The sequence below is a fragment of the Myxine glutinosa genome, chromosome 1 (genome assembly GCF_964187855.1).
Source record: "Myxine glutinosa chromosome 1, kmMyxGlut1.1, whole genome shotgun sequence".
Taxonomy (NCBI): domain Eukaryota; kingdom Metazoa; phylum Chordata; class Myxini; order Myxiniformes; family Myxinidae; genus Myxine; species Myxine glutinosa.
This window is the reverse complement of record NC_136261.1, coordinates 380481155-380503125: the sequence shown is the minus strand read 5'-3', so window position 1 is coordinate 380503125 and position 21971 is coordinate 380481155. Positions and strand designations below refer to the sequence as shown.

The 21971-nt window shown below is 40.2% G+C and overlaps 1 protein-coding gene across 1 annotated transcript; it reads right to left on the bottom strand.

Moving 5' to 3' along the window:
* Positions 1 to 10008: 10008 nt before the first annotated feature.
* On the bottom strand, positions 10009 to 11658 carry LOC137419422 (uncharacterized). The gene has a single exon (XM_078783949.1). It carries the CDS (start codon positions 11656 to 11658, stop codon positions 10009 to 10011), a length of 1650 nt encoding a protein of 549 aa, XP_078640075.1.
* Positions 11659 to 21971: the final 10313 nt, after the last annotated feature.

The window sequence follows — 21971 nt, the reverse complement described above, 5'->3', positions numbered from 1 at the left end:
GCCGTGCCAGACGAAACGCGCCGACACCAGCTTCTGGGAAGCTTTCCGGCCCGGGTGGGAAAGGCCGTGGAGGGAGGCGAAGATGCGGCGTTGCCAGGCGACGGGCACGATGGGGCGAGGCTGGCCTTGGGAGACGTCGCAGAGCAGGACAGTGTCCGCGCAGGGGATGTCGGCCAGGCGGAGGCCCGTGTCCGCCGCCCGGAGGGCTTGCACCGTGGTGTCGGTGGTTTGGTCCGCCGCCATAAGCGCAAAATCCACGCCCAGGTGGACCGCGTTCGCGCTGGCCCGGGAAAGACAGTCGGCCACGGCGTTGTTTTTGCCGGCGACGTGCCGGATGTCCGTGGTAAACTCCGACACGGCGGAGAGGTGGCGCTGTTGGCGGGCCGACCATGGCTCCGTGACCTTGGCCATGGCGTAAACCAACGGCTTGTGGTCGACGAACGCCGTGAAAGGTCGGCCCTCCAGGAGGTGGCGGAAATGGCGGACGGCCAGGTGTAGACCGAGGAGCTCCCGGTCAAACGTGCTGTATTTGAGCTCGTTCGGCCGGAGCTGCCGGCTGAAAAAAGCGAGTGGCTGCCAAACCCCGTTCACCCATTGCTCATGTACGGCGCCCACCGCGTAGTCGGAGGCATCCGTGGTGAGGGCGATGGGAGCGTTGAGCACCGGGTGAGCGAGCAGTGTTGCGTCGGCGAGGGCCCGCTTTGAGCCTTGGAAGGCCGCATCCATTGCTGCGGACCAGGCGATGTCGTGCTTGGCCGGCATGCCCCGGAGGGCTTCGTAGAGGGGCCGCATGAGCTGAGCAGCGCGGGGCACGAAGCGGTGATAAAAATTCACCATTCCCAGGAATTCCTGCAGGGCCTTTATGGTGCGGGGACGCGGGAACGTGGTGATGGCCTCGACCTTGGTTGGCAGCGGCACGGCCCCGTTCTTGGTGATGTGATGGCCCAAAAAATCAACGGCCGTCGTGCCGAAGTGGCATTTGGCCGGGTTGACGATGAGGCCGTGCTCGCTGAGGCGCTCGAACAGCGTCCGGAGGTGGAGGAGGTGCTCGGCCCGGGACGTGCTGGCGACGAGGATGTCGTCCAGGTAAACGAAAAGGAACGGCAGGTCACGCAGCACGCCGTCCATCAAGCGCTGGAACGCCTGAGCCGCGTTCTTGAGACCAAACGGCATCCGCAAGAATTCGAATAAGCCGAACGGCGTGATGACTGCCGTTTTAGGGACGTCGGCCGCCCTGACAGGTACCTGGTGATATCCCCGTATGAGGTCAATTTTCGAAAAAATGACCCGTCCCGCCAGACGGGCGGAGAAGTCTTGGATATGCGGGATCGGGTACCTGTCGGGGATGGTAGCGTCATTGAGACGACGGTAGTCGCCACACGGGCGCCATCCACCCCCCGGCTTTGGCACGATGTGCAGTGGCGAGGCCCACGCGCTATCGGAGCGCCGCACGATGCCGAGGTGCTCCAACGCGTCGAATTCGGCCTTCGCTACGGCGAGCTTGGCTGGGTCGAGGCGGCGGGCCCTGGCGTAGACCGGCGGGCCCGTGGTTGGTATGTGGTGCTCGATCCCATGCCGTACTGCGACGGCCGAAAACGTCGGCCGCGTGAGGGCCGGGAACTCCGTGAGCAGGCGAGCAAACTCGTTCGCCGCCGGGACGGCGCATGCCAGCTCGGTCGGCGCGGAGCTGCTCAATGTGCATACCAGGGAGCTGAAGGTTTCAGCGTTGATTAAACGACGCCGTTGGACGTCCACCAGCAGTCCGTGTGCGCAGAGGAAGTCGGCGCCTAGCAGAGCCACGGGCACGTTGGCGGTTACAAACGTCCAAGCAAAGCGTTGGCCGCCGAAGCAGAGGGTGACGTTGCGCGGGTCGAAGGTGCGGATAGTCGATCCGTTGGCCGCAACTAAGGAGGGGCCGCAAACCGCGGATTGCCTGTCCTGGTCAGAGGCGGGTATGACGCTCAGTTGGGCGCCGGTGTCGCACAGGAAGCGCCGTCCGGACGCTTTATCCGTGATGAACAGTAAGTTGCCCGTGTGGCCGGCGCTCATGGCTGGTAATGAACGCCGGCCCGGCCGTTTCCCGGCCTGCCGAAGGTGCACGGGGGTCGGCATGTCCCGGCCTTCTGTCCGAACCTGGCATGATAGTAACACCACGCTTGGTCAGGTGGAGGCCTCGGTCGTCGTGCCGGAGGTGGTCGGCTCGGTAGAGCGGCCGCCAATGGCGTCGGCAGTTCGGCCGTCGACCGTGCCGGGTGCTCGGGCGCCCTGGGTGTTGCGTCGGACGGCGGTGGGTCCCATGTCGCCGCTACGATGCGCTGTCCTGCGGCGGAGATCTTGTCGGCTTCTCTGGCAAGGGCCCGGGGATCTGTGATCGTCGTGCTTGCCAGGGCGAGGCGTACCGGGTTAGGCAGCTGACGGAAGAACAGCTCCCGGAACAGGATTGCCGGAGAGTGCTCGCCGAGCAGTGAAAGCATGTAGTCCATGCGCTCGGAAGGGCGCGTGTCGCCGAGCTCAGGCAGATCGAGCAGGCGCCGTGCGCGTTCCGCCGATGGGAGGGCGAAAGCATCGAGGAGCAGCTCCTTAATCGCGCCGTATTTGTCAGCGGCTGGCGGGCTTTCGAGGAGGCTCAGGGCGCGGGCCGCGGTAACCGACCCGAGCGCAGCTACCACATGGTGGAAGCGGGTGTCGTCGGCCGTGATGCCTCGCAGGGCGAACAGGGACTCCGCCTGTGCGAACCAAACCGCCGCGTGAGCCTCCCAGAAGGTAGGCAGTTTAAGGGCAACTGCCGTGTCCATGTCGATAGGTCACCAATGAAGGAGCCGGGGCTCCCACGTCGATCGGAAGAATGGACGCGACAAAAAGCTAGAATTCATCTGAGTTGCTTTAATGAAATCAAACACTCAGGCACTCTGAAAAACCGTTTATCAGTCAGCAATATATATCTATTCCGCCAGGGGGTTTGCCCAGGCCCGGCGCCAGGGGGCGTGGCCCAGCGTCCTGGCTGCGGCCTGGCAAGTTGAGCGCGGGCCTGGGCGTCCTGGACGAGCCCGGCATGGTGATCGCTCCGCGTCCTTGATAGGTGCAAGGCGATTGTGAAAACTCAGCGGCAGCGCTACAACATAATATTACAAATATCATGAAACATTTACATTTTGTAGTCCATTGTATCATTTAAATAAACATAAATGCAAATTTCGCATGTGGAAAAAGTAAGTACACCCCTACATTTATCACTACTTCAAATACCTAAAATGAGAATCAGGTGCACCAGCTCAGGTGCAAATGATAAGAACATCGTTCGAGAGGATCTTGGAGGAACCTGTCTTATTTAAACCTCAGACATTTAGTTTGGTTTGCTCTTTGTAGTTGAAGTGTGCGTCATCACCATGCCTAGATCAAAAGAGCTCTCTGAGGCCTTCAGAAAGAAGGATATAGATGCCTATGAGTCTGGGAAGGGATTTAAAAAGATCTCCAAACAATGTGAAATCAATCATTCGACTGTCCGGAAGATCATCTACAAGTGGAGAAGATTCCAAACAACTGCCAACGTGTTCAGGCCAGGTCGACCGAGCAAGTTCAGCCCGAGAGCAGACCGCAAGATGCTGAAAGCAGAAAATGCTGAAAGAAGTCTCTAAAAACCCCAGAATGTCATCACGGGACCTACAGGTAGATCTTGCCACTGTTGATGTCAAAGTGCATGAGTCTACCATTAGAAAGAGGCTGCACAAATTTTATCTACATGGGAGGTGTGCCAGGAGGAAACCTTTGCTGTCCAGAAAGAACATCAGGGCAAGAATAAAGTTTGCCAATGAACACCAAGGCAAAGACCAGCACTTCTGGAACAACGTGCTCTGGACAGATGAGTCAAAGGTAGAGCTATTTGGCCACAGTACCAGAAGACGTTTGGCGAAAACCAAAGACAGCATTTGACCACAAGAACCTGATACCAACTGTAAAGCATGGTGGTGGAAATATTATGGTTTGGGGCAGCTTTGCTGCATCAGGCCCTGGGCAGCTCACCATCATACAATCCACGATGAATACTTCATTGTACCAGAGGGTGATTGAGGATAATGTGAGGCCATCTGTCGGAAAGTTGAAGCTCAACCGAAGGTGGACCTTGCAACATGACAATGACCCTAAACATACCAGTAAATCCACCAAGGAATGGTTGAAAAGAAAGAAATGGCGGGTTCTGGAATGGCCAAGTCAAAGCCAGGATCTAAATCCCATCGAGATGTTGTGGGGGGATTTGAAACGAGCTGTGCATGCAGGAAACCTCTCAAACATCGCATCGCTGAAAGAATTCTGCATGGAGGAGTGGGCAAAAATTTCTCCCAGTCGATGTCAGAGACTGGTAGACAGTTATAAGAAACGCCGACTTGAGGGCGTTTCTGCCAAAGGGGGCAATACCACCTATTAGAGCCAAGGGTGTACTTACTTTTTCCACATGCAAAATTTGCATTTATGTTTATTTAAATTATACAATGGACTACAAAATGTAAATGTTTCATGATATTTGTTATATTATATCACCTTTATCGAACAATATTGTTGAAATGAAGATCAAATAGCTGTATGTTGAAATATGTTGAAAAAGCAAAACTTTACATGGTGTGCACTTACTTTTTCACATGACTGTATATACTTGGTCCTGACTGGTTCGCCATCCTCCTGAGTTGCTTGCTTACTGGTTTCATCCCGGCAGTGGTTTAGTAGGGTCAATCGTGATTGTCACCGGCTGTGCCCCCTTAATCTGCCCGACCTCGTTCGGATGTGTCGTCCATAGTCGTTTGGGTACCTTCTCCAGTACTTCCAATGACACTCCGATCATTGCCTGTGGAATTTGCACAATTCTTTCAATGGTAATCGACGTCATTTTCGGTTTTCTTTCCCATACAAATCCAACATCCCATAACTTCCTGAGATCTTTTCCAAAATAATCAACCATCAGTTGCCTCTCTTCTCTTGGCACTACTTTCATCATTGTTACCATGGAACCAATTTCCTTAGCGGCAAGCCCTTCAGTTACAGCTGAAGTCAAATGTGGAAATACATCTCGTTGTTTCCACAACCCCTTTTGTTAGTTGGACAGTTCTATCTCAAGCATGTTGACTGTCATACTCTGGATCATGAAAGCTGTGACCTTGAGGACACTCATTACAGCCAGGCTGCTTCAACATGCTGGACTGGACTGAGTCATGAATATTTACTCTTAAAACCACTTTTTCCCACAATTCACGATTAGTGCACTGTTGCAAAACACATTTACACTAGAACTTGCACACAAAACGATTTCACCAACATGTGGGAACAATCCATCCTCTATACCTTTCAGGAGGACTTACCTGACTCATCTTATAAAGTCTGTTCCTCCTCCAACTTACCAAGCATAGGAAATTAAAACAGTACAAAACTCAACATGATGTGCAAATTAATGCAAGTACAAATACAAAATACAAGATACAAGATCTCTATTCTTCCGACCTCAGTCAAAATCAAACACACAACCACCTCCCCCCCCCCCCCCCCCCACTTTCCAGTGGTTAAACAAAATATCCTTTCGGAGTTTAGGTGTACGCCGAGACCTTTATCTCATCTCGCTTATTGTCCATTTTGTCAATCAAACAATTCACTCACAAAAGTACACAACCACAATCATATACTGATCAATGCCACGGGATAACAGACCCTTTAGTGCAATGGAACATTCGATCAGCGGGATTCCATATCCCTCAACCTAAACTGGTCCTTGACCAGTGTATGCATATGAGATCTTCTATCCCAAGGATCCCTCACCCTTTTCATACAGATCCCTGACCCGGGAATCTTCGATCCCAAGTCCCGAAAGGAACTCTGATCTGATAAATTTACAAGGATTTTATAAATCAGCAGGAGCCCCTTAGTTCCCACAGTTCAATGACTTCTAGGATCCTATTAGCTTGAAGCTCCAGGGATTTCGATCCTATATTACATTAGAATGAATGATTTTTCCATAACCCATTCCCTATAAATAAACAATTCAACACAATTTCTCTGGATCCTGTCACCCGTTGAGTTTCGAGACGGGGAGCACGACTTCAGTGAATGCAACATGACAAAAAGGACAGGGAAGAGAATCTCAGCAAGGTCCTCTTACCTTCCCTTTTAGGCAGCCATTCGCATCTGCAGCACCTCAGCTGAACCACTCCACTCTCCTCGCCCCCCCCCTCATCATCCCCAACTCCCCCCCCCCCCCTGGGGTTTGGCGATCCCATCCCCGTCGCCATGTACTGTCGTGGAATAACTGGAACCTCAATCAAATCACACCAGTTCACAGGTTGGTTGAATAATTTATTAAATACGTGCACACGGAGAGAGGTGCCAAAACAACACAGGGTCAGCACATGCGCAAGTACATCCTCTCGCAAAATGTTTCAAATGAACCCATTATATATATTGAAATAAACAGATGTGCCAATTTATGGGGAAATCACAATTGATGCCTGGTACTGTTGACATTGAGGATTTTACAAGTAAACAACAGATGGTGATCAGTTGATGGTAAACAAGAGAGACTGTGATCTGTTATCTTATACGAGCAGCTTTTACATTGCAAAACTTTGAAACACAGAGATGAAAACCAAGTGCTCATCACTTTTTTAGTACCAGCTCAAAATGCTTTGCGGCAATCACATGGTCTCTCGAGCTCTGCACTACCTTATATGGTCATAAATTCTTTTTTGACAAGAACCATTAATTGAACATTTGTAAACGAATTATTTTACGTCCACAGTGGATGACTAATGAAAAGATTTTCCACAAATTGTGCTTGGATGGGCTTTCTTCATTTTTTTTTTTTTGAAGACAGTCATGGATCATGTAATAAAGCTTTGCATGTGGTGAGGAGCTCAGAAGTTCCCATAAAGGACTTCGCATGATGGAGGATGCCTAGTTTCGGATTAGGTTTCGGAGTTTCGTAATCATCTGTAAGATTATTGGGAGCAGGCTGATTGGTCTGTAGTTGCACTGCTTTGTCTTTACACCATTTTTGTGAAAAGCGGCGATGTTGGCCAATTTCCAAGCAGATGGCAGATGACCTTGAGCAAAAGAGAAGGTGAAGAGAATAGAGAGGGTGTGATAGAGGGGCAGAGCAGGATTTTATGACCTGTTGGCTGATTCCATCTGGTCCAGTTGCAGAATCAGAGTCGAGGTTTGACAGAAACTTCTCCAGCTTGTCAGCAGAGAGGGAAAAATAGTCCAGAAGCAACAGGGGTTTGACTGGGTAAGGTGGGTACAGAGAGCGATGGGTTTGGGACACAAGATTTTGAGGCAAACTCAGAGTTGAGGCATTTGGCTTTGTCACGCTCGGTGTCTGCTGTGTTGCTGTTTGAGGTAAGGGAGGAGATGGAGCGGGAACAAACACCAGAAACCGATTTGACCAGACGCCACCAGGATTTGGAGGAGGGAGACAGGTTTGACAGATCAGTCTTGAGAGTAGAGAGATATTGTTTCTCTCCTGAGGGTAGACACCAACTTGTTCCGAGCTTTGTGAAAGGAACTGAGATTGCCTTCAGTTGCATTAGCCTTCCAGGAAGTGAAAGCAAGTTGTTTCAGGGGAACTGCCTCACCACAAGAATCAGTGTACTATGGATGGGAGGGAAGGGTATGACAACTGAAGGCAAGATGGGAAAAATCCGTGCATGAGACAGCAATTTACTTTGGAAGAATTCCCAGGATTGGTTGATGGTCAGAAGCAGTGGAGATGGGAGACCAGTCCAGATGTTTGATGGCTGCTTGAAGACCTTGCCAGTCAGCTTGAGTGAAATGCCAGACTTGTTGACGCTGAGAAGGCTCTCTGAGAATGGCCAGAGAGATGTCCACTTAAACAAGCAAATTATCTGATGAATCGAAAAGAGTAGATGAAGAACAGCAGACATTTACAGGGAAGTTAGTCATAACCAAGTCTGGAAGAGAAGATGCTCCGTTGACTGAGATCCGGCTTGGGAAGTTGACAGATAGTGTTCATCCCAATGAGTCGCAGAAGTCCTTGGCCGAGGTGCCAGGGCTGGTGCGAAAGGTACCCACACCCATCCAGCTGGCATGACAGTTGAAATCGGCACATATGAAGAAGAGAGAGATGGGATGAGTGAATAGAAGTTGGTCCATGTTGTCAGACAGTGAGATGTAAATTGAGCCATCCTGCTTGGTGGATGGTAGAACACACACATGAGCAAAAGGGGGGAGCGGAGGGGAAGCTGTAACCAGAGGTACTCCTGGGGGTGCGGTGGAGAGAGGGTAGTGCAAGGAGAGTGAGGAAGATAGTTTTTGAGAAAGATAGCAACCCCACCACCAGCACAAGGCTCAGGTCTATCATACCGGAGGAGGAAGTAACCAGGGAGAGATACAAAGGAATCAGAGACATCTTGAAGGAGAAAAGTTTCTGTTAAGCAGATCAAGTCAGGTTTGCCAGAAGCAACATGTATGGAGAGATCAATCAGGTTTGAGCGAAGGCCCCGGATGTTTGATGTCCATACTGTTGAGGAAGAGGGAGGGGGAGCATCAGGTACAGGACAGCTGAGGGGTAGGGTAACTTGAGGGTGAGGAGGAGGTGGAGAGAGCTGTTGATGGTGTGTCGGAGATTGCAGAAGAGCAACGAGAAAGGGAAGGATGAGGAGGACAAAAGGTTTGATGGTGATGGGATGAGGCACAGTGAAGCATTGTTTGAGGGGGGGGGGGGGGGAGGAGGAAGAGTGAGGAAGAAGGTTGGAGGAGGTGGAGGTACGAGTTGGAAGGGAGAGGAAGTGGGGAGGAGGCAGCTTTGAGGAGGAGGGTGAGAGGGGAGAATTGGAGAAAAATTGAGTGAGGGGAGTTTTGAAGGGGACGGGTGAGGAGTGAGTTTAGGAGGGGAGGGGTAAGTTGGGATTTTAGAAAGTGTTGGACTATTAATGAAAAACGAACATTTATTACAAACTGGGTTTCTTGTGATTTTCAAGTCAGAGATCCATTTGAAAGCGTTAGAGGAAGGGTGGAATGAAGGTGAGTTTTGATAATGGAGAAAGGAAGAATTGCAAGAGATTTTTTTTTTAAATGGATTGATTTGATGAGCAAAATGAACACAGCCTTTTAAAGTGGAAGAAGAAAAGCAGGTTACAATATACAACTGAATAAAACGCTGCAGGGGAAAGTTGAAACGTTTTTAAGGAAAACCGTGAAAACTATCTGGGAAATTCCCTGAAGTGAGGGCATGGAGGCGAAGTGGGATGAAGGATTCCAGAACAGGTTCAAAAGGCGGAACAGAAGAATAGGATATTGACAGCCAGGTGAGCAGAAAATGAAGGAATAGGGAGGTGTATAAGGTGGAGCCACGAGGAGAGTAGGAAATTATTAATAAGATTATTTTTTTGTGTTTTTATATTTTGATTTAAGATTTAAAACAGGGGGTAAGATGTTCGGGGGAAGTATGGGGTGAAAAAAAAACAAAATGAAAGTAATACAATGAAAGAACCGCCGAGGAGACAGGGAAGTCTCAAGGGACCAGGCCCCAAACGAGGCGTGAACAAAACGCCTACAACACGCATGTATGCACGATTTAAAACCAAGATTTAATGAGAAACACACAGTAAACACATACACAGTAAAATAAAGAATATAAATTTGACAAAAACACAAATGGGAAAATGCTTAACTTTGATGACATGGAGAGTTCGGAAGAACACTACCTCACCGGTGGAACCGGAGGCCAATTGTCATGTCAATTGTGAATTGTGTGATTTCAGGGTGGATGACTGATCAAACGATTTTCCACAACTTTTGCATTTGTATTGTCATTCATTATGAATAAGTAAATGCCTCCATGCCCTGGAAGGGTGGATGAATTGTCACATGTGATTTGAGGAGGGATGACTGATTAAATTATTTTTCACAACTTGTGCATTTGTATGGTGTTCACCATTATGAATTCTGTGTGATTTAAGGGTGGATGGCCGATTAAAAGATTTTCTTCAACTTGTGCATTCGTCTGGGCGTTTAACCATTGTGAATTGTCATGTGTGATTTGAGGTTGGATGATCGATTAAAATAATTTCCACAACTTGTGCATTTGTATGGGCGTTCACCATTGTGAATTCTCATGTGCCTCATGAGGGTAGATGACTGATTAAAAGATTTTCCACAACTCGTGCATTTGTATGGGCGTTCACCATTGTGAATGCCCATGTGCCTTGTAAGGTTGGATGATTGCTGAAAAGATTTTCCACAACTTCTGCATTTGTAAGGGCGTTCACCATTGTGAATTCTCATGTGCCTTATGAGGGTAGATGACTGCTTAAAAGATTTTCCACAACTCGTGCATTTGTATGGGCGTTCACCATTGTGAATTCTCATGTGCCTTGTAAGTTTGGATGAATGATTAAAATAATTTCCACAACTTGTGCATTTGTATGGGCGTTCACCATTGTGAATTGTCATGTGTGATTTAAGGTTGGCTGATTCATTAAAAGATTTTCCACAACTTGTGCATTTGTATGGGCGCTCACCATTGTGAATTCTCATGTGCCTTGTAAGGTGGGATGACCAATCAAAAGATTTTCCACAACTTGTGCATTTGTAAGGGCATTCACCATTGTGAATTCTCATGTGCCTTGTAAGGTGGGATGACCAATCAAAAGATTTTCCACAACTTGTGCATTTGTAAGGGCATTCACCATTGTGAATTCTCATGTGCCTTGTAAGTTTGGATGATTGATTAAAATAATATCCACAACTTGTGCATTTGTATGGGCGTTCACCATTGTGAATTGTAATGTGCCTTGTAAGGCTGGATGATTGATTGAAAGATTTTCCACAACTTGTGCATTTGTATGGGCGCTCACCATTATGAATTGTCATGTGTGATTTAAGGTGGTGTGACTGATTAAAAGATTTTCCACAACTTGTGCATTTGTGTGGGCGTTCACCATTGTGAATTGTCATGTGCCTTGTAAGGTTGGATGATTGATTGAAAGATTTTCCACAACTTGTGCATTTGTATGGGTGCTCACCATTATGAATTGTCATGTGTGATTTAAAGTTGGCTGGTTGATTGAAAGATTTTCCACAACTTGTGCATGTGTATGGGCGTTCACCATTATGAATTGTCATGTGTGATTTAAGGTTGTGTGACTGATTAAAAGATTTCCCACAACTTGTGCATTTGTATGGGCGTTCACCATTATGAATTGTAATGTGCCTTGTAAGGCTAGATGATTGATTGAAAGATTTTCCACAACTTGTGCATTTGTATGGGCGCTCACCATTATGAATTGTCATGTGTGATTTAAGGTGGTGTGACTGATTAAAAGATTTTCCACAACTTGTGCATTTGTGTGGGCGTTCACCATTGTGAATTGTCATGTGCCTTGTAAGGTTGGATGATTGATTGAAAGATTTTCCACAACTTGTGCATTTGTATGGCCGTTCACAATTGTGAATCGTCACGTGCTTTCTCAGGTTGGATGATTGATTGAAAGATTTTCCACAACTTGTGCATTTGTATGGGCGTTCATCTTTCTCTCCTTTGTGAGCCTGGTGAAAATTATTACGTGCAAACAATTCATTATTCGTTTTGTTGTCGTTGTAAAAAGTCCTCTTATTTGTTTCAGTTGGAGAGTCCTGCGGGCCTGTGTCTACGCTGTTCATAAAAGTAGGTGCAGTCTCCCTTGTAGATTCAATGGATCCACCTGTAAATACAACATCACATGACCTGTAAAATAAATTTGATTTTGTTCAATACTTGTGATATAATTCTGACAAACGTACGCAAACATGGACATATGTATTTCTTCCACTGCAAAATAGAAATAAATTATTCTTGAGGTAAACATACAGTACTGTGCAAAAGTTTGGGTTTTTCCCAATATATTCATGCTGTTGTGGTTTCAGGAAACCACTAAGAGGCAATAGTAATTGAGCTATCCATCATTATTTAATGTTAGCTGTCCATGATTTTTCCACACACCTAATTGTCTTAACACTACATACGAGTAGAAAGCCACAATTTCCTTTCACGTCGAGTCTTAAAGTCACAAAAGAGTAGTCAAGTGAAAATTAAGTAATGGGAGTAGTGTTATAATGTTGCTTCTGGGACACCTCCGTTTAACATGGGAAAAACCTATCTAATGTCATTTACCCCCTTGTCTTTTTCAAAAATCATAAACACCTCTATTTCTCCCACCCTCATCTTTATGAACCTTTTGTCTGTAGTACCTATCCTTAATGTTGTTCATTAGACCACTCAAACACTACAAATATTTGTTTTCTCTCATAGACCTATCATCCTTCTTCTACATATCATCTGGCAGATTAATCTTTGACCCATTCACTTCCATATTAATTTTCTTCTCACCTCTTTACGAACCTTTTAGCCTTTTGACACTCAAACAATGATTCCACCTTGGTCTTATGGTACTCTTACTATCAATGATCCCGAGTAGACCACTGAAACAATGATCCTACAAATATTTGTTTATGCGTGGGAAATAATTTAATTCTCCTACAACTCTCCTCACCGTCTAATACATTAACAAAAAATATGTTTGAGTTTGGTTTTTTATTAAGATATTTTAACTGAGCTAAGATAAAATGGTAAACCTCCCTCAATGTTCTTGTTTGAGCGCCTCCAGTGCCACATACCATTTTTAAATTAAAGTATATATTTTCCTGACAACCATCAAAGTTTTCCGTCCACTCAAAAATATTTCCATCTTTTTTACCCAATTCACCGGTATTTAAATTAATTCTCTTATTTGTTTTGTGAACTTTTTTACCAGTTGCCTTTTCAATAAGTCTTATTTGATATTTTTCACATTCATTATGTTTTCCATTTATATACCAAGGTTGATTACACCTCCACTCTTTAGTCTGGTTGATACTTGGTTCTATCATTTATATAATAGTAAAAGTGGCGGCGGTAGCCCGTTAAAATCCCCAACCCCCCCCTTTTTAACTTATCACTTATATATATCTTATCACTTATGTATATCTTATCACTTATATATATCTTATCACTTATATACTTATATAACCATAAGGGAGACTATCAATTCCATTTTCTAAAATAAACCTCTTATCATCAAAAGCCCCCAATGCTTTCTTATTTATCTCTTCTGAATATAATTGATGTTTATAACTTCTTATTCCATTAATCTTTCTAAACTCTTCTTTCTTTGTTGTTAAACAGTTATAATAATCCTTAAAGTTTATTGTTTCTTTAATAACATTTTTCTTTACACCTTTTAACTTCTTATCAGTCTTTTCAATGTATTTATAAGCATAAGCCTTTGACCTCAATCCCACAAATTTACTCATAACATTTTTCTTTACACCTTTTAACTTCTTATCAGTCTTTTCAATGTATTTATAAGCATAAGCCTTTGACCTCAATCCCACAAATTCACTCATAACATTTTTCTTTACACCTTTTAACTTCTTATCAGTCTTTTCAATGTATTTATAAGCATAAGCCGTTGACCTCAATCCCACAAATTCACTCATAACATTTTTCTTTACACCTTTTAACTTCTTATCAGTCTTTTCAACGTTATTCACAATGTATTTATAAGCATAAGCCTTTGACCACAATCCCATAAATTCACTCATAACATTTTTCTTTACACCTTTTAACTTCTTATCAGTCTTTTCAATGTATTTATAAGCATAAGCCTTTGACCTCAATCCCACAAATTCACTCATAACATTACCTCCTAATTCATCCTTGAACTTTCCAATCACCTTTTTATTTTTAGAAGAGAACAACTCACTCTCTGGACTGTAATTACTCGTGTCATAGATATTAATGTCTCTTTTCATGTCTGAATAAACATCGTTGGTATTAATTTTCAAAATAAAACTATCTGTATCCATATAAAGTAGATTAACATCATTTTGATATTTCTTCCTCAAGTTATTATAAAAGTAATCATACATTAATGTCTTTGATAAATCAAGAATTGTTGTTCCAATATAAATAGGTTTGTTCATTTCAATACTCTCTTTAATCAAATGGATCGCACAAAAGTTCTCAGTAAAGACCTCAGCTCGAGTAAAACTCGGTCTATTAATTAATTTTGATGCTTGTTCCCAAGATGTTGATAGTCTGATATTTTTTCTTTTCCTCACATTCTCCATAGTCTTACCAAAGACCGCATTATTCATCAATTTATAAAAGTCTTTCTCAAATTCTGTTTTTGACTCTGTTCTTCTTTGTGTATTAAAATCAATGTACCCCTTTAACCAATGACTTTGATTGAACTTTAGAACCCTATGGATCTTCTCTACTCTTAGACCTTTTGATAAATATTGTCGCAAATTTCTTTGGTGTAGAACATAATTTTTCTTGTTATATAATGTAGTAAGTAATTTTTCTGTTGATTCACCTATATCAAACGATCGTTGATAATCACTCAACCAATCTTTCTTTGGACTTTCTTTCTCACAAGCAAATGGGAGATCTTTGTGTAGGTTATGGAGTTCCTCTGGATATTTTAAATCAATTTCAAAATAATAACCAACTTTTTCTTCATCCAATTCTTTTTGTGTAGAGATACATACATCTTGTAAAACCTTTTTGTAGTCTTTTTCCTTTACCCATCTAAGTTTTCCATAAGGAAGAGCCTGAGACATTGCCCAGCCATACAGGTTGTTCGCGTCATAGTACATCAAGTAAGAACTCTCTTTCGTTGAATCATAATTTGGAAGATATTTGTTATTTGCTTTTGCGTATCTACTCGAGCAGACTTGTGAAATTCCACCTCTTTTTGCCTTTTCAATCATCAAAACCATATCAACATCGGTTATCAAATCCAAATCTTGTTTTGTCATTTTCAACATCGCACTCCAGGCCAATCCAGGTGCTGTGTAGTAGTGAGCAGGATCCAATCCATATCCAGTGCGACAAACAGATCTAAAGGCTTCAAATACATCGGCCAATAAAAGCACATCAGTTTTGAGATACAAATCGTGATACTCGCCAAGAGTCTTGATGTTATATTTTTCCCAAACATTTTGTGCATGTACATAATCTTTATCAGATATATTACTGTTGTTTAATTTGTTATAGAAATTTTCTTTTGAAGGAAGTTGTGTTTCATTGAATCTCTCAAATGAGTCCATATAGTCATAGGGGTAAATTCCCTTTTGTGTTAGAAAATCTTTATCTAAAAAATACTCTGAAAGACATGGAAACTCTTTTAGATTTTGAACCAAGTTAGCCAATGGACTTGCCATGAATTTAAATGTATCAAGAAATCTGATATGAGTAATAGGAGATGTGTGAATTGTTTTTGTGAATGAAATGTATTTCTGATCCGTGTTTGGAATTGCTGAGATACTTCCAGAAGTCTTTGAGAGTTCCTTGATAAATAGATGTGTATCATAATGAGCGTTGTTATGAAGAAAGACAGGAATGAAAGAGGGGAGTTGATAATTAATATTACAACTTTGATGAGCCGGACCTCTATATTTACCAGCGAGATGACAATGGTCTCTAACCTTTAGACCTTTACCAATTTTCTCCTCACAAATATGACAGACATTGTTTTTTATAAATTCCCTTTTTTCTTCACTTGTTAAGGACATTGGTTTATTGGTTTCTCTCATTATCTTGGTTAATCGAACACAGTCTTTTTCTAGTCGTTTCACAAACTCCTCTGGGGTATTTGAGCCTCTATACATCTCTAACTTGTTATATTTATCACCAACGGATGATTTGATATAATAACAAAAACCACAAGGAGTATGTTTTTGATATTTATTTGTGTATGATTCTTTTGGATCTGGAGAAGCAGTATCAATTTTTTCTAAAATACTTTCAAAATCAGCATATATAACAAATGGATGTTTGATCTTTTTATTTTCATCTTTGAATGTGATCTTTGAGCCTTCTTTAGGCATATTGATTACCGTTGATTTATGTTCGCCACAATAATTTGAATGTTTATCTAATCTTTCTTGTGAATTGCAGAAGTTAAGACAACGCAAACAAATATATATTTTATTTGTTCTCTTACAGACTTGTGGTTTTATTAATTTAGCAATATCTTTGATGTATGTATAATGTGAATTTTCATCTTAATTAAAATATAGAAGATTAATATGAGTTTGTTTACAATTGTCAGAAAGCTTTAAAACCTGAATGTTGTTTGTTTCTGTTAGACCATAAACATTAACTGATAAATTATTCATCTTTTCAAATTTAGGAATATCATTTAAAGTCATCGGAAACTTTAGATCTTTCGTATTTAATGTATTCTCATATTTTTTATAATGAGATACTCTTTCATCATGAAAATGTGGAGGATGTAAGTGGGCTAAAATAGACCAGAGAAAACATTTATTGTCTTTATTTTTGATATTGATAACTGCTTTTCTATTTTTGATAACACTGGGTAAATCAATGTAAGAAGAAGCTTTTAGAGGATCTGATTTAAGAATATGAATGTCTATGTAAATAATTTTTCCTATATTGAATCCACTTCCTACGATTGAATTATCCACATCTTGCTCTTGTTTAATAAGTTCATCATAGACTCCTGATGTTTTAAAATCTTGATATGAAGATATAAAGTGTGGCTCAGTTCTCATGTATGGTGTATCTATAACTCCTTTATCCTTTGTCATTTCTAATTTTACCCCCATATAAAATTTAAGTGGTTTCATTTCTTTTAGTGTTTTTTCAATCAATGTTTGAACAGCAGGTTTGACTATTTCTACAGCATCAACTATAGACTTTGGTTCGGGAGGTTTGAAGTTAAAGATTCGAATCCTGATATGTCTTTTGAAAGCACCATCAGTATTTTTAATAGTAAACAATTTTGACAAGTGTTTGTTAGTTTTAAGATGGGCTTTAAACCCCTTCTTGAGGATGGTTGTTTTACAGACCTTACAATGTTTTGTTTTAGGTGGAAGAGGGGAAAGTTTGTTAAGAATGTTGTATGTATGTTTTGCGGTGAGAATATGTTGTTTATAATATTTTACTTCCTTCTCGCAAGTATCACAATAAACCATATTTATAGCGTGAGAAAACGTGGTGTTTTATATATATCACTGTGCTTAAAATAAAACACTTTTGAGCTTTACAGCTCCGTTTTATATATATCGCTGTGCTTAAACTAAAACACTTTTTCACTCAGAATCATCTAAGTCATAACTATCACATGAATACTCAGAATCATACTCAGAGTCATCAATAAAGCTACTCTCATAACTATCATTTGAGCACAAACTATTAGTATCATAACTATCATCTGTGTTCAATGAAATACTATCATCACCATCTTCCAAGTTCAATGAAATACTATCATCACTATCGTCCGAGTTCAATGAAATAGTAAAATCTTCACTGCTGTATTGACTCATATTTAATTAGCAAGAAAAATATTCCCATCAATATCTATATACTTTCTTTCATTAACAGATTCAATCTCTACAATTTTGATATCAAAAGTTATCTTTAAATAATCTCTAACTATCATAGAACGAAATGACATTTCACCAGAAATATTAACATCATTCATTTTACTTAAATCTACACCCTTTGGATTATTAAAGAAAATACAAATGTCTCCTCTAGAATTATTAATGGTCTTATCATTCTTTTTCAAAGTATCATGGTCAATCACTTTTTCAAGCTTTGAATAAATTGCCAGGAGTAGAGGAGAAACTTTTGTTAGATTTACTTTAATGGATGTCTTTCCAGGTATAGTTAGAGCTCTTCCTTTAAATGAAATAGAGGGGCTCATGTTATTTTCCATAACTAGTTTTACCCAAAAATTTCCATATTTATCTTTGTTCAATTTAACATCTTTGACATATTTTTCTATATCTTCCACCGAAGTAGAGATTGATTGAAATTTGTCTTTTGTGCTTTGAAACATTGTATTTATTAATGAATAAACTTGCGTTTAGTTTAAGTAAAAATTTACCACATAAATATGATAGAAGGATATTTAGAATTTCCAGACTCTCCGTATGATAAATTAGAGAATTGTCCGGCTTGTGATAGAAGAGGGCTTAATAATGAGGATTCATATAAACAATGTATTTTCTGTGATTTAATTTTAATTGATGATAAAAAAATATATAGAAAAATATATAACTCTTTTAAATTAGAACCAAAAATGAAATACTTTACAGGATTAATAAGAGAGATGAATGTTAAGTATTATGGTGATAATACACCATTTCTTACAAGGGAAGAGACTATTTGTATTGGGGAAATGTATAAGGGTTTATTGTTATTTATGATTCAAAATAATTTTAATGGAAATGTTAATGCAAGATACTTTATAAATAAAATAATGGATTATCTTAAAATTAAACCTGAACTCAGGATAAAATATGCAGCTTCTAAAATAGCTCAAAAAAAGTTAGATGACTTGTTTTTCAAATATATAAATGAATGATTTTTTGCCCGTTTGGGAAAATAAGATAAAATTTAATAACCATAAAAATATTCCAAATTCATTGAGATGTCTAATAGTTGGTTCAAGCGGATGTGGAAAAACCTGTTTACTTTTAAAGATGCTCCTTGGTCCTAATTTTTTAGATTATGATAATTTAATAATTTTTACAAAGTCAAGTTTTCAACCCGAGTATCAACTACTCTCACAGGGTTTTAATGCGGGTCTTAAAAAGGAAGACATTATCGGTTTATTTAAACTTCAAAACAAACTAAATTATTATAATATTGAAGATATAATACAATTATTTTGTGATACACAGAAATCAAAATCGAAACCCATAACTTGTATTCTCAGTGATAATACGGATGATATACCTTCACCTCAAGATTTAGATAAATCAAAAAAGAACCTCGTCATCTTTGATGATTGTGTTAATGAGAGAAACCAAACAGTAATGGACAGCTACTATACAAGAGGGAGACATTCTTCTTGTAATTGTATTTATCTTAGTCAGTCATATTTTCAACTCCCTCGACGTTCAATAAGAAACAATGCCAATACTTTTATTTTATTTAAGTTAAATTCAATAGATGTAAATAATTTTTGGAGAGATAATTGTTCTACATTATGTAGTAAGACGGAATTTGAAAATTATATGAAACACACGATTGGAAAATATAAATATATTGTTGTGAAACAAGATGAGATACTAAATGATATTTTTCAATAAATAAATACAGAAAATGAATGCCGAAGAAAGAGCAAGAAAGTTTAAAGAACATCAAGAGTTGGTTTCAAAAGTTGTAAAGCAACAGGAAGAGATAAAGAAGAAACGGAGACAGAAACTAACTGGTGAAGAAGCCTTTGAAAGAAAACAAGAGAAATTTTTTAAACCGCTTTTAAAAACTCAACACCCTACAGTTCCCACGGTAGAATTTACTCCGAAAAAACTTCAAATGCTCAAAGATTTTAGTCAGATAACAAAACAAGAACTTGGAAAATTAGAATATAATGATGAAGAATTATTTCAGAAACTTGAGGAGGTAAATCAACCCCCTAATTATGTAGTGGAAGCTCTTCAAAACAATGAATATTTGGCAGATTCAAAAACCAGAGCAGGTCTCATTCCAACAGAAGAACCAGCAGTGTTTCATCTTGTGGAAGAAAAGGTATTGATATTTAATGATGAATTGATGTTCTTGAGTTCTACTTAACCAAATGTTAAATTAACTCCAAGATTAATGTTTCTTCTAACAAACCCCGGATTCAGCGGTTCAAAATATTTTGAGGAACCACTTGATATGGAAAGAGAGGAAGATAGGGTATATATTGCGTTGTTAAATGCACTTGATTATGGAGTTTCTGTTGCTGGTAAAAGTAAGAAGAATGAGAAGGAGAAACATATTATTGATGCTTTAAGTAAACTTGGTTCAGGTGTTAGTTTTCTTCCAAATGACCCATAACAATTAGTTAATAGGCTATTATTGTTGTTAGGTAGTAAGAAGGCTGGAAACAACAATTGTTTTAATGAATCCTCGGCCATTTTAGATCAGTTGATGAATATGAAAATAATTAATAAATGTCAATACAAAGATATTTTATTAGATATTAAATAAGATGAGAAGCACAATTCTTAGTTTTAATTTCACAACGAGCGATTACACAGCTTCATTCCCTTACCCACTACAACTTGACCCCCTTACCTCATATGAGGCATCTTTATTGTCGATGGAAACTTATAATACCTTGTTTAATATCACAGAGAAAAACAGCAAGTTTAGTTATAATCCAGGAAGTGGATATAAAACTATAACTGTTTCACCTGGAGCTTACGAGATTTCTCAAATATCTTCAGAAGTCTCTCGCCTTATGAAAGAAAAAGGTGATGAACCAAAAAATATTGTAATAGATATTCAAAAACACACTTCAAAATCAACTATTAAACTTAAAAATAATTATAAAGTTGATTTCACGATTGAAAATTCGTTTAGAGAGCTATTGGGTTTCTCTTCAAAAAAGATTGAAAATAACGGGACGTTTTACAGTGATAATGTTATCCAAATATGCTCCGGTATAAATTCCGTTTTAATTCATTGTGATTTGATTGATGGTGATTATAACGATGGAATAAGAACAAATACAATATTTTCATTCAGTGCATACTCAACCCCGATTGGTTATAAATTTAATATGGAACCAAAAAATCTTGTCTGTGTCAGGAAAAACCATATACAGAGTAAATTTTAGGATAACCGACCAAGATAATCGTATGATATCCTTTAATGATGAAATTATATCCATCAGAATTCACCTACGTGAAGTTTTTCAATAAATAAATAATGGTTATTGTGAGAAAACACGAGTTGGGAAAATATAAAATAATTACAGGGGAGGGCATGTTCCTTTCACCAGACTATACAAGGTATGTGGGTAGAGGATACTATAAACCTAAGAGACAACGAGGTGTAGGTCATCAATTTCGAAATAAAGGAGATGGGATAATTGATACTCTAATGGGTATTGGTTCAACCATCCTTAAACATAAAGACCTAATTGGTTCAACTGCTTCTGCTGTGGGCTCCGTTGCGGGTGCTATAAAGAGTATAAAAGATGCTCAAAAGGAGTCTCATAAATTACAAGCAATCAAAGAAATAAAAAAAGGTAAAACTCAACTATCTTCACAAGAACGACAAAAAATCATTAAAATACTTGGGTCAGGGTTTCAACAATTTTAATGCTATATAAATACAAGTATGGAAGCGATTGATAGTATCTATGATTTGGATGATACGATTATCATTTCAAACTCCACTAAAAAGGAAGACTATTTTAAAGTAAATGCTATAACAGGAACAGACTGGAATTCAAACGGAACAAAAAGTTTTGAAATAAATAATCAACAAACTTACTTGAATATAGCTGATAGTTTCTTGCTGTGTAAATTTAAATTCACTAAGGCTGCGAATAATACTAATGCTACACTCGTAAATGATTTCTTCTGGAAAATGTTTGACAGTGTCCGCCTGTATATTGGGACACAAGAGGTTGAAGCGGTTGATTATGTCTCTGCTACATCTGAAATGATGAAATTTACACTATATTCGTTTAGTGATAGAATGGGTAAGGGAGCTGTTGAAGGTTTTATTCCTGATATGTCAACGGGAACAAATGCTGACCCCGGTTATAGTCAAAGGAAGTCAATGTATAATGATGAAACAAAAGCAGTGAATAGTTTTACTGTAGCAGTACCTCTTAAAGGTATATTTGGATTTTGCGATTATGATAAAGTTTTGTATCGGCTTAAAATTAGATTTCAACTACAAAGGAATGATAATGTAAATAGATTGCTTTTTGGGGATGAAAATGCTTTTGGAGAAAATAATAAATTTGTTATTAATGATTTGTGTTGGTATATCAGTGAATATACTCCTAATCTTAAAACGGAAGAGATGTTAAATAGAAGACTTAACTCAAAGAAACCGCTAAATGTATCATACCTCAAAAGAAGATGTCAACACGTTAAACTGGAACACACTACCTACACTTGGAATT